The following is a 14,065-nucleotide window of genomic DNA, read 5'->3' as shown; positions in this document are numbered from 1 at the left end:
CATGAAGGACAATAATTAGGTGGCATGCATTTATCTGAGCACATTTCCCACTCCTTAGAGAGCACTCTGCATCTTGGTGGGCACTGGCAGCTTTGTACAAAAGATTTCAGGCCGGTTTTTATTCTTTGGCCCAGAGCAGGGGTGAGAATACCATCCCCTCTCTGGGTGAGACTGGTCTGAATGGTACAGCCAGTGTTACTTTAGGACATCAGCATCCCATGTGAGGATGACACGTCTGCTTTTGTAGTGATAATGAATGTTTTGAAGCCATCAACACAGCTAGGACTCATTTATTTTGTCTTTTTTTGTCAACTGAGTTTAATTGTTTCACAACCAGAGCTCTTTGAGAAAACAATTTCTGCATCTCCTAGTACCTGCATTCCTAGGGTTTCTTCCATTAACTACAGGGATTGTGGATTCTGGTTAAAATAATCTGCCTCTGGAAATGGAGAAGTTGACCCTGCTTGTTCTGCACAGAAAGATGCCAATTAGTTCTCTACTCAAGTAAAAATTCAACAAAGACTTGAATGTTCCTGTGCTTGTTGCTTTACAAGATTGTTTATCAGTTTACAGGGAGGCCACACTGCCTTTTCAAAGTGCTGCTGGAGGGCTGCCAGCAATAGTAACAGAAAGTGTGCTCATTGTTTAAGTGCCACTGGATGCAGGAATGGCAGACTGATGCCTGCTTTCCTTTCATTTTGCGATGATCTAATTGCAAGAGATATATAATTCCTTGTTATGTCAGGGAAGTTGTTTCTCCAGCATCTGGTACTTCTCTGATTATCTACAAACAGTATCTGAAAATTAATAGGAAATCTAGCTATTATATAAGAAGTACTACAGGGAACTGCTGCCTGCACTAAGCCAAAGAAGACTTCAGAGACTGCAAGAACTGGCTGTGTCAGTGAGTCGGTGAACATATAATTTTCTTCCTCTTTTTTTTTTTTTTTTTTTTTAACATCCTAGTAAATTACAGGCTTTGGTTATGGTTTGAAGAAATGTGTTCTACAAATGTTTTAGCATCTGTATGCTGCTGTTTTTACTGCATCTGTTGTACAGGTCATTAATCTGATCCCACATCGTAAAAATTTCTCCACCCTCTTCATGAGTTTCTTTGTTATCCTAACACTTTCCAATACCTTGACGCCTGACTCTGCTATGTTCCCTTATAATTACCTGGGGTAGAACAAGTTTTTTTTATCCTCAATGCACTTGGCTCCTGCAGTGGTGCTCCTGAGCACCATTCTCACCCCATCTCTGTAACAGACTGCACATCCAGCTCTGATGGGCTGGAACCGTTGGCCGGGGAGACATCTGGGCAACAGACCCTCCTCTCTCATCCTCATCAGCTGCTTACCAGGATGAGCTCATGACATGAGCCTGAGGAGGAGAAATGGCAGCTGCAGATGCTCCCATGTCTGATACTTGGTTTTCACCCCTGTAATCACTGTCAAATTACTCTGTGCAAGGGTTGTTGCCATTCAGTGTTGTGCAAGGGGAATGGTTAAGCAAACTCCTCCTAAGCAAGGTGAGGGGAGCTGGCAGGTTTGCCTGAGCTGTGGGACAGGTCTATAGTGGGCAGTAACAAGGATGGTCCAGCTGTTGCAAAGCTTAAAGTAAGCACTGCTGGGAAAACAGTGGGGTTTGGAAAGAATAATTTTTGGGAACTTACCCCAGCATGAGTCCTAAAAAGTGTCCAGGAAGGAAGACCACATGGGAGCATGTCAAGGGCATGGTCAGTACTTAGTACGTTTAAGGAGTTTAGTCTGAGGTGATGATCTCCACCAAAATTTCTCTAGCTTTTCATAACTGGCAAGAGGACAGTGCTTCAGGTTTGCTGCTCAGTGGGCAAACATTCTCCCAAAGGTACATGTGTCCTAGGTAACCCAAAATACTATTCTATTCCATATCCATCTGTGTCCAAAGAATCATTACTGTCTGTTTACAGCCCAGCAGCACAGCCAGAACCGCAACTGTGGGATGGTCAGGAGGCATGAATCCCTTTAAAAGGTTTGGGTCTGAGACCATTTTCCCTTTGTCTCCCTATTTGCAGTTGGCAGTGGGGGCTGCTATCTTGGAAGGGGGCAGTACCCTGCCAATTCGGGTGTCTCTTTGTTCCTGTGGAGTTTGTGAGATTTAGTAATTTTTTATTGAGTTATTCACTATTTTTTGCCTGTTGCTGTTTCACTTCTTAGTAAACTTATTTTTTCCACTTTTATCTACTGGTATTAGTTCTTTATTGGTGGAAAGGGATTGGTTGGAACTAAGGGGAGGTAACTAATTTTAGAGTGTCCACTTCTTTAAATTGTCTTAAACCAAGAAAATGTGGCAGGCAGGAGGAAGGGGATCTGGCTACCTCTGGGAAAAGGACCTGACATTTTAAGCCAGATAGCATTTTTAAGGAGAGGACGTGGTTCTTGGGGTACATTCTAACTCATGTTGATTATACACTTTACTCCATTTTTCCAGGACAGCAGCTTTCATAGCTCAGGGAATTCCCAATGTGGCTTTATCTGCAGATCAACTCTCAGACAGGGCTGGCCTGTGCCACCCCAGCCATCATGGTTTACTTTCCCAGCCATATTGTCTAACACTTGGCTGATCAACACCATTTTCTAATACCAATAACCTTGCATTTTTCAGGCAGTGAGCCATGACAAGGTTGAGGCACACTAAGCATGTTAGCAGCACTGTCCCTTGGCAGTGCCATGATATTTAGTAACACTGATTACTTTAAGAGTCTCCATTTGCCATAACTGTAAGCTGAAAGAGAAGTGCATGCCACTTAATATTTGAAAAATGCAGATGCTGGGTTGTTTGAAAACTTCTGTCTAACCACTCTGGGATCTGTGTTAGGAAGTCAGTATTTCAGCCACAGATCCTTAACACAACTGACTGCAAAAAAAGGGTGCTGCTCTACTGCATGGGGCTGAGAACAGGGAAGGAAGCTTCCTCACAGGAAACAAAGCCCATATTCAGTTTGTGGTCAGAAAGTCTTAGAAGTGGACTTACCACTTGTGCCTGTTCCTACCATCTCCACTTTCTCCGCACTTCCTTAAGTTGGCGTGAGTTCTTACTCCCAGCTCTTAGTAGAACGGAGAATGAGACATCTTAACAGTGGCTTGAATTTGGGCTTCAGCTTGAAGACTAAATGCAATTTCACATGAATTTAAGTCAAACTAAGACCCCAGTTGAACCATATGGAGGAATGTCTTCCTTCAGATAAGAGCATTGCTTGCCCTAGAAAATAGTAATTTTTTTTTCCCCACTCACGGACAGGGACTAGTCAGATGTACTCAACAGATCTGGCTGACTTTGGGGATACAAGCCAAAACTAGAAGCATGTGGCTGGAAGGGAGATTGGTGTTTTTAACTTTGGCTGTGTGGTTTTAGGTGAACTTCAGGTGAAGCTGTCAGACTGCACTGCAGAAGGCGAACAGGTATTTGTCGTAGTCTCTGCAAGCAAGGAGAAAAAAGAACTGTAGTTTCTCTTTTTTCCTTTGCTCCCTAAATTATGTTGCTATGTCTTAAGATATGGCTATGAGAGGATTAAGTTTGGCTGGGTAGAGAAGTGTGTGCAAATGTATGCCAAACAGAAGAGACTATTAGACCAGTCCAGTGCAGAAGCTTGTTCCTCTGTGCTCCCAGGTTTATGGCTTTAAGATACATCCCTGGGCTTGGGGACCAGACAATGGCTTCCAAGGATCCTCTGATACCCAAATGGTCTCATCACTTCTCCTGCAGAGGAGCTTGGGGAGCTGTACTTATCCTGTGCAGTCAGGTATGCTCTTCAGTTGACTGGACTCTAGCCAAGAGGCCTTTTTGTAGGTGGTCACTATAATCTGAACACTAGTAAAATCAGTGGTCAAAGGCAAAAAAGGGAGCACTTTCCAGACCCTTTAAAGCTTTGACAGAGGTACTTTGGCAGAAACAGCTGCCTAAGACATTACTGTCTTTGGGTATCCTCCTCATACATCTGCTAATAGCTTCTGCTTCCACAGCTGAGAAGAGTCTGGCAGGGGTTTGGTCACTTCAGGCACCAGTTTAACATCTTAACTCAAACCCAAGTTAACAGCAGCCCTTTAAGTTAAATTACCTGATTTGACCTTGAAACAGACTGGCAAGCAGTCACTCAGTCTTCTAAGAGCAGACAGAAACAAGTACTGGCCGTAAGGAATGCTGTCATCTTCAGCAACCACAGGCTGTGGTAACCATCTGCCCCAGCTTCAGGTCCCTCTAAAACTGTATCAGAAACTTCACTTTAATGTTCCATAGCCTTTTGTTGATGCTTTGCTCTATATACTGCACCAAATCTAATGTAGTTGGCTTTGCAAGAGCTGCATGCCCTAAATTCAGTGAAAATACGTGGATAGGGCAAGAGAGCATTTGCTGTTCAAGCCATTAAAATGATACATCGTCATCCCTTTGGAAGAATGAGTATGGCCCCAACATTAATTCAGATCCCAATTTTAATGTTTAAAAACTAAGAGGTAACAGAGAGATCATAGAACTTGATACATTTTATTTACACATAGAAACTGAAAACTGTGTTGTTTATTTGGATATGAGCAGCACAAAGTTAACAGGTCATGTTAAAAGGAGCAAAATATTACTGATGACTCACTTCAACAATCTATTAGAGATGAGCTTGTATCAAGCATACATCATTCAAACAACATTGTTTATACTAGATCTGTGTGAGCCTTAGCATATGTTGGGACACTAAAACCAGGTTTCTATAAACAATGTAAAGTTCAAGTCAAATGGAAAAATACCTTTTCAGTTTCTATTTTGTTGGCTATAACACTGAAAACAAAACATACACTGGTATTACTTTGAAGAGCTCTGTAAAACTGACTGTATATAGGGTTTTCCCCTCAAATTTGTGCTCATGATAAAAGCAAATGTTATTTCAAGTTTCATTCTCATCCAAGCTCATAAAGTAAACATGGAAAAAAACCCCACAATTATTTTTAGATGCATTTCTTAACCTCCATTTTTCAGCAGTCCTGAAACAACATTTCCATGCTTTACCAGTGAGAAAGTCTATGCAAGGCGTCTGATGGATGCACTCTCAGGACATACCCAGCCCTCACCCCTGGACACACAGCTATCTAATGACCTCTGCTTGTTCACAGAGTGGAATGTGCAAGCAGTCCCTGGCGAGGGAAGCTCTTGGCAGCCTCAGGTGCCAGCGTTTTGGTCTCATGAGAGCAGCAGGGTCTGAGGCAGAGCAGCCGCAGGACTCTGCAGGAAGGGAAGGGGCTGGAAATGGCACCAATTGCTCTGGTTGCTGCTGATCCCTGACTTGTCATACTGGTTTTTTTTTTGTTTTGTTTTGTTTTTTTTTTCAGAACTACTGGCATTTCTGATGCCTGAAAATGGAAATGCAGAAGCTCTGCCCTGACTTCTGTTTGTACTAGTTGGGTAAATACACGCCTGGATACAACACGGCGTAATACTAAGTCAAATTGATGGCTGCAGTTTGCCATGGTTTCTTCCATAAAGCCTTTTCAGCACTTTACTCCCAACTGACCCCAGCTGAGAAGGTAAGAGGTATCTGGGTACCAAAGGGGCACTTTAACAAGGGAGATATTTTACCCAGCAGGAAGACTGGCAGACTTGCTGTTGAGAAAACAGGGATTCATGCACTGGAATTAATCCTAGCAATTTAACTGGAACTTTTATTTCTCTTTTTACTTTAGAGATGTAATTATAATTTCAAGTTTAGGATTTAATTTGTGAACTCTTGGGAGAAAGAAAAGGATATACATTTTGCTAAGAAGCTAAAATATTTGTAATTCTATTAAAATTATTCTTAATATGCAGAGCCTATCTCAACACTTCTATTCATAGGGGATAACCAACTGCAAAAATATACAGCATCCTATTTATTTACAATATATATGTACATAAAAATGAAATTTCCTACAATACAACACAACTGCATAGATTTGTCTTCAGAAACACAGGTATGTGTACAATTTGTGAATTCTAGACTTTCCAGCCCTGTACCTTTTATTAATTAATTATCTTTTTTTTTCACAGTTTGTTACAGAAATCCTTACATTAGATACAAATAAAACATTCTTTGCTGTACGTTACAGGAAATAAGGATTTTCTGATGCCAAGGGCTCTGGGGATTTGTTTATGAAAGCACCGTGGTGCCAGCTGATAAAGCCATCCCATGGAGCTGCTGATGGAGCTGAGTACATTCTGTGGTGCCTTTCTCCTACAGGCACTGGGGTGGGGCAGTAGGACTGGAGGTGGGACACCACCACATGAAAAGTTTTGTTTTGACCAAGGTGCTCTTTAGCCTTAATGTAAGGTTCAAGCAAAGAAATGCATAAATTTAAACTAGACATACCATTAATTGTTACTGTTTAATACTCAATATCAGAGAGCTGTGTTGCGCTTATGCATTGTAAGGCAGATGTACAGACAAAACCCACACTTGCATGTGTGACCTATTACAGGTGGAGCACAGGCTTCGGGTTCACATGTGGCTCAGAAGAGCAGCCCTCGGAGTGGATGAGCATCCCCATCCCTGACCTCGCAGGATGACAGCAGCTCTTGTGCCCTCGGCTTGCACATGTGCCAGGCACCACTTGGTCCGTGTCAGCTCTACAAAAGGTCTGTGCTGGTGCACAGATTTGGCATTGGCCCTCTGACCAGGAGCACGCATCACCCAGAGAGGTCACTGCCCCAAGATACTGTTCCCAAATAACAATTTACTGTGTTTTACTACCTAGGCATGTTTGCCATTGGACAGAGAAGGGCAGTTGTATTACGTTTGCTGTAAGCCTGTAACTATTTTCTTTGCAATGTGCTGTGGACTAGGAGAGGCAGCAAGGCTGTCTTTTAAGTGTAGGATTAGCTCTTACAATCTTATTAGTAATCCCTGCTTCTAATTAGTCCTTCCTTGTTCCTCACCACTCGATTGTTGCTACTACACAAATAAGAATTTTAAAGTTTTTTGTTGCAGTTATTAGGAGCAATTTTGCATCCAGTCTGTGACACTTGCAGTGCTTACAATAGTGATAAACTCTCCATGAAAAGAAAGCATGCTATCACCTACTAAGTAGATATGGTACTCTGGATCCTATTAATTTTACAACAGAGAAACTCCTACAGCATTTCACTGTGCTCTTAAAATCCTAACTAAAATGTGGGACTCGTACAATCGTGGTTACAGGTTCACTATTCCAAATGAACTGAATAACAGCAGTATATTTTACAGATAACCTCATACAAATATTGTCATCCATCACTGATGTTGACAGTTACAGCAGGGTCTATTGCATTCTGTTAAGAATGTATAAACCTGATGAGAAAACAAAAAGCACGTTATTTCACGTTCATTATCACAGACATCAAAAAACACATGATTCCTTTCCATAAATATCTATAAATATGATGCCAGTAAATCAGTCTAAGCAAAATTCCCTCTTTCTTTTTATTTTTCTTTTTTTTTTCTTTTTTTTTTTTTTTAATGAGACCCAGAAACAAAGTCTGTTTAAAGACTTAATATTTTGGGTATCTATTTTTCAGTATATAAGACATGCTTTGGTGGTTCAGTACCTTGGGTAATTTCACTTCTATGCACACTCAGCTCATTCTTCCTATTTATTCAATAAAACTCCAGTATACAAATAAACTGGGGAAAAGGAGAAGGCAGAACAGCAAAGAGGAGAGAGAGAGAGGAATAATGATGGAGGAGATTTAGGAAGATGAACAATCAGTGACCCAGCAGCCCTTCAAGTCGAAGTTGGGTGCCAAAACTCAATGGTTCATATTTCAAATAACAGACTACAGACTATTTGCAGTGGCAGGGGAGGAAGGAGGAGGGAGATGTCACATATGTGACCTTGCTGGAATCCTCTAGCTCATACCTGTATACTTGAAAATCATTCCCAGGATCTCGTCTCTCACAACCCCCCAATGCACAGCGCTGTGCTGTTCATTAATCAGTAGTAGAAGAAAGATAAAGGGGGTGGGGGGGGGAAGCAGGAGAGCTTGGTAGCATCTTAAGGATAACACTGCACAGCATTCTCAGGTCTGAGTTAAGTTTTTAGGATAAGATCCAGAGAGATTATAAGGCACCTCAAAAGCTGAAATGCAAGCTGAGTCAGAGAATGGAGTGAGATGCTGGGCTTCTGCTGCAGTGACCACTGAGGGTTGGGTGCCTGCAAAAGGAAAACCACAAATTTACATCCCAAGCTGAGAAGATGCCTGGAATGTGGTGCAAAGAGATAGGAACAAAGCACAGGCTCTTGTCCCCAGAGCTTGCCTAACACCTGGTCTTGTAGGCTCTCTGTGAATAAGGGCAGGGATCAGTCCCATAAGGGAACAGAACAAAAAGAAACAGAAAGAACCTGCACCATCACAGACAAGGGTCTGAGACCAGCCACAGGAAAGTACATGGGACCTTAGTGAAGGGTACCAGGTAGCTCAGCAGTTTGTATGTTAAAGGCTGGGGGTGCTTGGAAGAAAGGATGATGCACCAGAGACCTTGCTGGGAGGTTCCCAGTTTTGTTCTTGCTGTTGGACTACTCCAAGTACTTTGGCAGCCTGTGGAATCCACTCTGCCTTATTTCTGGATCACAGTGAAGTATTATCAGAGGCAAGCACCTCACTGCCTATGCTAAGGTACAGATCTGGCAGTCTGGGCTTAGTAGGCTTAGTTTCTGCAGCATGAACAATCTGCATCTCAATTCCCAAATTTCTAGGAAGGCCCCAAACCAACCTCTCTGGATGTTATCTTTAGAAACCAACTTTCAGGGTCCTGAGATGTGTTCTGTGATCTCAACTCTCAGTGACTTCAAGCCGTGATAAGGTGTTACATTACAAGGTAATGGCAACTGAGGCAATTCAGTGGCTCACAGAAATCCCAAGATCCCAAATATTCTATCGCTAACCTTAAAAAGAGTAAGTTGCAATGACAGGTTCCTCACAGCTGATGACAGTCTGCTTCCACAGTTAAAAAGGGAGTTGTCAATGAACCAGCTACTGAGAACAAGAGGGTCACTGCATACTGACAGGTATGGCTCTAGCATACCAAGGGCATCACAGCCCTTGGGCATGAAGCGGGGCTCCCTATAGCCATCCGTTCTTTCAGTGGGAGACACGTTCATATTCTGAGACACTCTTTAGCTCACATGGTGAATGACATAAAGTGAACAAGTTTATGCTGCTGGCAGTGCACTAATAGAAGATGCCTGCTCAGGACGGTGAGTGATCACCTGCTTCACTTTTGAGTCTCTACATGTGCTTCTCTACACCAGCTGTAAGGCATTAGGCAAATGCTTATTCTGTGGACAACTGTTGCAAGTTACAGTGTTTCTGCTAGTAGAATATCTTCTAATTATTATGCAGAACTAATGAAAAATGTAAATGAAATCTTTTAAATATAAAAAGTATTTCTGTTTGTTTAAAGAAAATTGCAGATTTCAATTTCCATTAGGAATCTAGTAGTTTGGCAGAGTGAGTCAAATCCTGCTCCCACTGCTGTCAAAGACCCCACTGACTTCAGTGGGAGGAGGGTAAGACACAAGAGAGGAGCCAGTCCCTACAAGGTATGGAAAAGGCATGAGGTATGATTAAATGCATAAGTTTTGATAAAACTGGAGCTTGGTATTTTTTTTTCTGAGAGCAATGGGGCATTACTAAACAGTTAAATGCTGAAGAAAATGCAGACTTCTTATGGAAATCTTCAAATGTCTGCTTCTTTTCAGACTTAAGTACTCATGGTTTGGGGTCAAGTTCTGGTCAACCTCCAACTCAAGTGTGCCAGAGAAATAATGGCTGATGGTGGTGGCTGTCCTCCTGCTCCCTGCTCCGCATCACAAAGACACGCACACACAGACACACACAGTCTGTTCCCCAGAGGCATGAATGGGCCAAGCCCTGGGCCTGGTTTACCCCCCAAAACATCAGAGAGAAGCACTGGATTTAGGACCTATGCTTACACAGTGCTCAGCTATGCTCTTGTGGTGCTTTCCATGCCTGTGTCCAGAATGCTACACTTAACCCAGTGAGGCAAATGGTGCCTGGAACAGCAACAGAACAAACAAACAAACCAACAAACCAAATGCATACAATTAGAGAGCAGAGTTTTGGCTAAAAGAGGGGGGAAGGATGCGAACGGACAACACTCCAGTTGGAATTGATAGCAACAGGCGCTGCTGCTGTAAAGGAGCAGAGCTTGTGGCTGGAGGGCTAAGGAAAATAATGGAACAATGCAATTCATGGGTGGAGGAGGGGAAACTAATTGTGATGAATTTCTGTAAGTGATGCTCTATATAATCTCATGGACAATTAACACACACTTTTTGCTGATCAGAGAGTGATATGCCTGTTGGAAGAATGGGTGTTTGCTGCAAGAAAATACTCCCATGACAGTATTTTCAGTACTGGATAACCAATATTTGTATTTGATTTGAGTACACTCACAAAAGGTGGAATAGACAACAGAATGGATGGTTGCAGTTTTGGTGTGTAGCAAATAGGGGTATCTTCTTTTGAGAAGAAGGTGAACTTCAGTGGCCTTCGGCCCTGCCTCCTGATTGTACCCAGTCATAGATGACCAAGGGAATGCTCACTAGGGAAAACAATACCCCCAGTGCCAAAAAAAGAGAAGCCTGAAACAAAAAAAAAAAAAAAAAAAAAGGAAAGAAGATTAACGAATAAAAAGAAAAGACAATTAATTCAACTATGTTAACTTCTCTTAAGGAGATGTACAAGGTGATGTATTAAAGTTATCAGCTAAAACGAGCTAGCATGTCTGGTAAAGACAAGACCAACAGATAATTAAACAGATTAGCGTCATTAATAATTACTTGCTGAACACCAAACTAATTTTTTTTCTCCTTTCAATTCACTTCTTAAACACTGATCACCTCTAAAGATTAAGTGAGTCTGTTTTTAGGATTGATCAGTTGTGCTCTTTCCAAAGCCTCACAGAAATCAGTATATTCTTCCCATCAGATATGTGTTCATCTAAGTTCAGCCCTTTTGTCATGGGATCTGTGGATGCAACCAAAGTGAAACATGTTTTCTACCTGCCTGGTCAGAGAAGAAAGGTCTGACTGTACAATGCTTCCAGTGCATGCCCCATTAGACTGGGAATACACAGAAGTGTTGCATCTTTTCAGATGCAGCACTCTCTAGGACTCACAGGAAATCTTTCCAAGGTCCATTCCTATTTGCTCACATATGCCAAATGGCTAACATTACACTTCAGCTGGCTGCTTCGTGTGCAACCGCCCTATGTCTGACTCGGGTTTGTTAAAACCATGAGGAATACTGCAAATGGAGCACTTTGCATGCTTTCTGGATCAACACACAGAAGCAGAGAGAGCTTGCTGTGCTGAAAGGCTTGTTGAAGTGGGCTGGAGGGCTTTTTGCACCGTGCTGACAGCTGCTGCTTCTTGCCAGCCAGGAAAGTACCTCATCCCACAATGAAGGGCCTCCCCATAACACAAGATGCTGTGCATGCATGGCCCCTCCACCAGGGGACTCCCACGGTAAGCAAAGGAGAAGGGCAAAGACAGCTGCCAACTGACAACTGACTGAAGTACAGAGGGAATGTAATGTAAAGGAGCTCACACATATGTTCAGATTAGTTCTGCTTTGCACCTAGCACATTAAAGAGAATGACAAGATGGAAGTGTTGCATTGATGGGAACCGGAATGCATACCCAAATCCTCTGAGTCAACTTTGATCCATCCTGCTGTGTAATTTTTAAATACAATGACGAAGGAAGAATGAAGATCAGCATATTGGCAGAAGTGACCCCTGCAAAATTCAAAATAAAGAGTTTTGTTAACTGTCAGCAACAGCTAATTATTGCGTTGCTCATTAGCAACTGTTTTTATATTAGTAGTACAAAACCAGGATACTCTACCTACAACTCCAAAAATATCCTTCATGGATGGGATAAAAATGACTAACAGGTTGATGATAACCAAAAGAACAAAAGTAACCAAAACATGACGGCATAAGTCAAATTTTGTTTTTCTGGCCATCTCGAATAATGATGAACGCACCTGTAGGGGGAGAGAGAGAGAGAGAGAGAAAGAGAGGAAGTTTTCTGTCAAGAATAGTCTATGAGCCAATTCAAAGCTTCCCATGTTTATTTTAATTGGTTCTTCATGTGACAAGTGCTGCATAGATCTGTCAGAAATTTTGGGTTGCCTGAAGTAATGTCCTTTGAAATACTCCTTAAAATTAATTTGCTATTTCAGAACTGTAGGTACATGTGCATGTGCAGTAGGATATTCCTCTCTTTCTAACATGCCTTTTTGAATCCTTCTGCACTTTAAAAGGAACTTCACCTCTGAGCCTGCTCCAGTAAAGTGATGTGATGTAAGAGAGGACACGTGTGGATTCAATTCAAAACAGATTAAGACCAAAAGTGATTTATTTATTTACTGCATAGAGAACTTCTCTAGAAGTTAGTGGGCATCTGGCATGAGAAAAGACTAATCCAAGCTCAAGCTCTTTTCGTAGCTGTAACATTGTAGTCCCAGCCATCACTGGATTGTGGTTTGAAGAAATGTGCTGTGCACAGCTGTTACCAACTTCCAAACCATGCAGGTCTTTTTACTTACAGTGAAAAACAGCACCGGCACGGTGAGAATCACTGCCACGATCACAGCCAAGCGCACGGTCAGGATGAGGATGTCATCTTTGCTCTGGTATTTGTGAAGCAGATCTGATTGCACATTCTCTATGGGGAACACAGTAAGGTAAGTGTTCTGGCAAAAAGGCAATTAGTCCACAAAAATCATTGCTTAACAACAGCCTTCTTGAACAACAAGTGATTTATCTGTAAACAAAACAGTATGGAATGAAACATCCTTGAGTTAAAACAGCACTTTGAACAAAATCTCAATGATCCCATTATTCCAGTTTAATCCTTTGGCGGCCTGATTTAGGAATGCATCTTAATTCATGACAGCACATGCCTAAGTCTAAGGTAATTTTCACTGTAGAAAAGACAACAGTGAGACATACAGGAAAGCTTGGTTACATATATACATTTATATAAAAATAGGTAAAGTGAAATCAGCTATTTTTAATTGGTTCTGTGGACTTTTTTTGAAGTTCCAAATGATATAAAAATAAACACATGCACTGCAATGGCTGAACTTAATATAAACTGCAAGGTCTTGAGCTAAATTAGTCTAAACAGCAAATAGACTTCCAGCAAAAAGCAGTGCCCGTGTTCTCAACTGAGAACAAAGCCTATCTTGGGTCATCTCTCAGCAGGACACTCTGACATTTGCACTCAAATCCTTCAGCAGCTCCTCTGAGGGCTGCCAGCAGAGCCTGCAGCTCAGCTCCACGCTGGCCAGCAGCCCCAGCAGCCAAGACAAATCACAGAGGGTGCTTAACAGGGAGGTGCTGGCAATATTTTAATACAACCTCCTGCCAAAATGTTTCCTTGAAGCTGTGATAAATAGTGCAGAGCAGGTCTGCATGTACTAACCAGCAGGAAAACCAAGTTGCTGAGGGACCTACATATTTGCTTTGTAATTTTTAAATATCCAAGAGCAATAACCTAAAGGGGTGGCTGTTAAGCATGCCACCACAAACACACTTGCTGCCCCTTTTTAGGCCCATGTTTTGTTTCTGCCTGCTAATCTTAGAAAGCTGGTGGTAAAATATAACAGCTGTTAAAGGGAACTCAGTGGCCACGTCTAATTTACCATCTTTGTCACTCGGGAAAACCTTATGTATTCCTGGAGGCAGAGGGATCTATCCTCTGGCAAAATGCCTACACTCCCCCCAGGGCACCCTTCTGGTAGAGACCACAGGTCAACACCACCTACACAGTGCCTGAATCCCCACCAGGAGAAAGAAAACGCTCTCCCACCTCCCTGCAGATCAGGAGTGGGGTTTTCAAGCCGGGCACATGCACAGCTTCTGCAACACAGAGCTTACTCTGCTCCTGCAAGCACAGACTGCAACTTCTGTACCGCTCACGGGCTGCAGCCAGGTAGGAAGTGAAGGGCAAGGCTTACAGTTGAAGGTCTGTTTTCCTTTCAGCTAGATACACCA

At 42.3% G+C, this 14,065-nt stretch overlaps 1 protein-coding gene across 2 annotated transcripts in view; it reads right to left on the bottom strand.

Annotated features, from left to right (window-relative positions):
• Positions 1–4,451: 4,451 nt before the first annotated feature.
• Positions 4,452–14,065, bottom strand: part of SLC38A1 (solute carrier family 38 member 1) — a 42,368-nt gene continuing 32,754 nt past the window's right edge. Inside the window, exons 13-17 of one of the 2 annotated variants that reach the window (XR_008430951.1) lie at positions 12,613–12,731; positions 11,907–12,048; positions 11,700–11,797; positions 10,453–10,640; positions 4,452–7,324 (exon numbers count right to left, since the gene is read on the bottom strand). Coding sequence is in view for 1 of the 2 variants with exons in the window: in XM_053942796.1 (XP_053798771.1) it covers positions 10,539–10,640; positions 11,700–11,797; positions 11,907–12,048; positions 12,613–12,731 (461 nt within the window). In the remaining variant the exon portion in view is untranslated. Of the gene's footprint in view, positions 10,641–11,699; positions 11,798–11,906; positions 12,049–12,612; positions 12,732–14,065 lie in introns of both variants that reach the window. The other variant, XM_053942796.1, reaches the window with a different exon arrangement.

Source organism: Vidua chalybeata, chromosome 5 (genome assembly GCF_026979565.1).
Source record: "Vidua chalybeata isolate OUT-0048 chromosome 5, bVidCha1 merged haplotype, whole genome shotgun sequence".
NCBI classification, from domain to species: domain Eukaryota; kingdom Metazoa; phylum Chordata; class Aves; order Passeriformes; family Viduidae; genus Vidua; species Vidua chalybeata.
The sequence above is the reverse complement of the archived record's forward strand: the minus strand, read 5'-3'. Positions and strand labels throughout refer to the sequence as shown.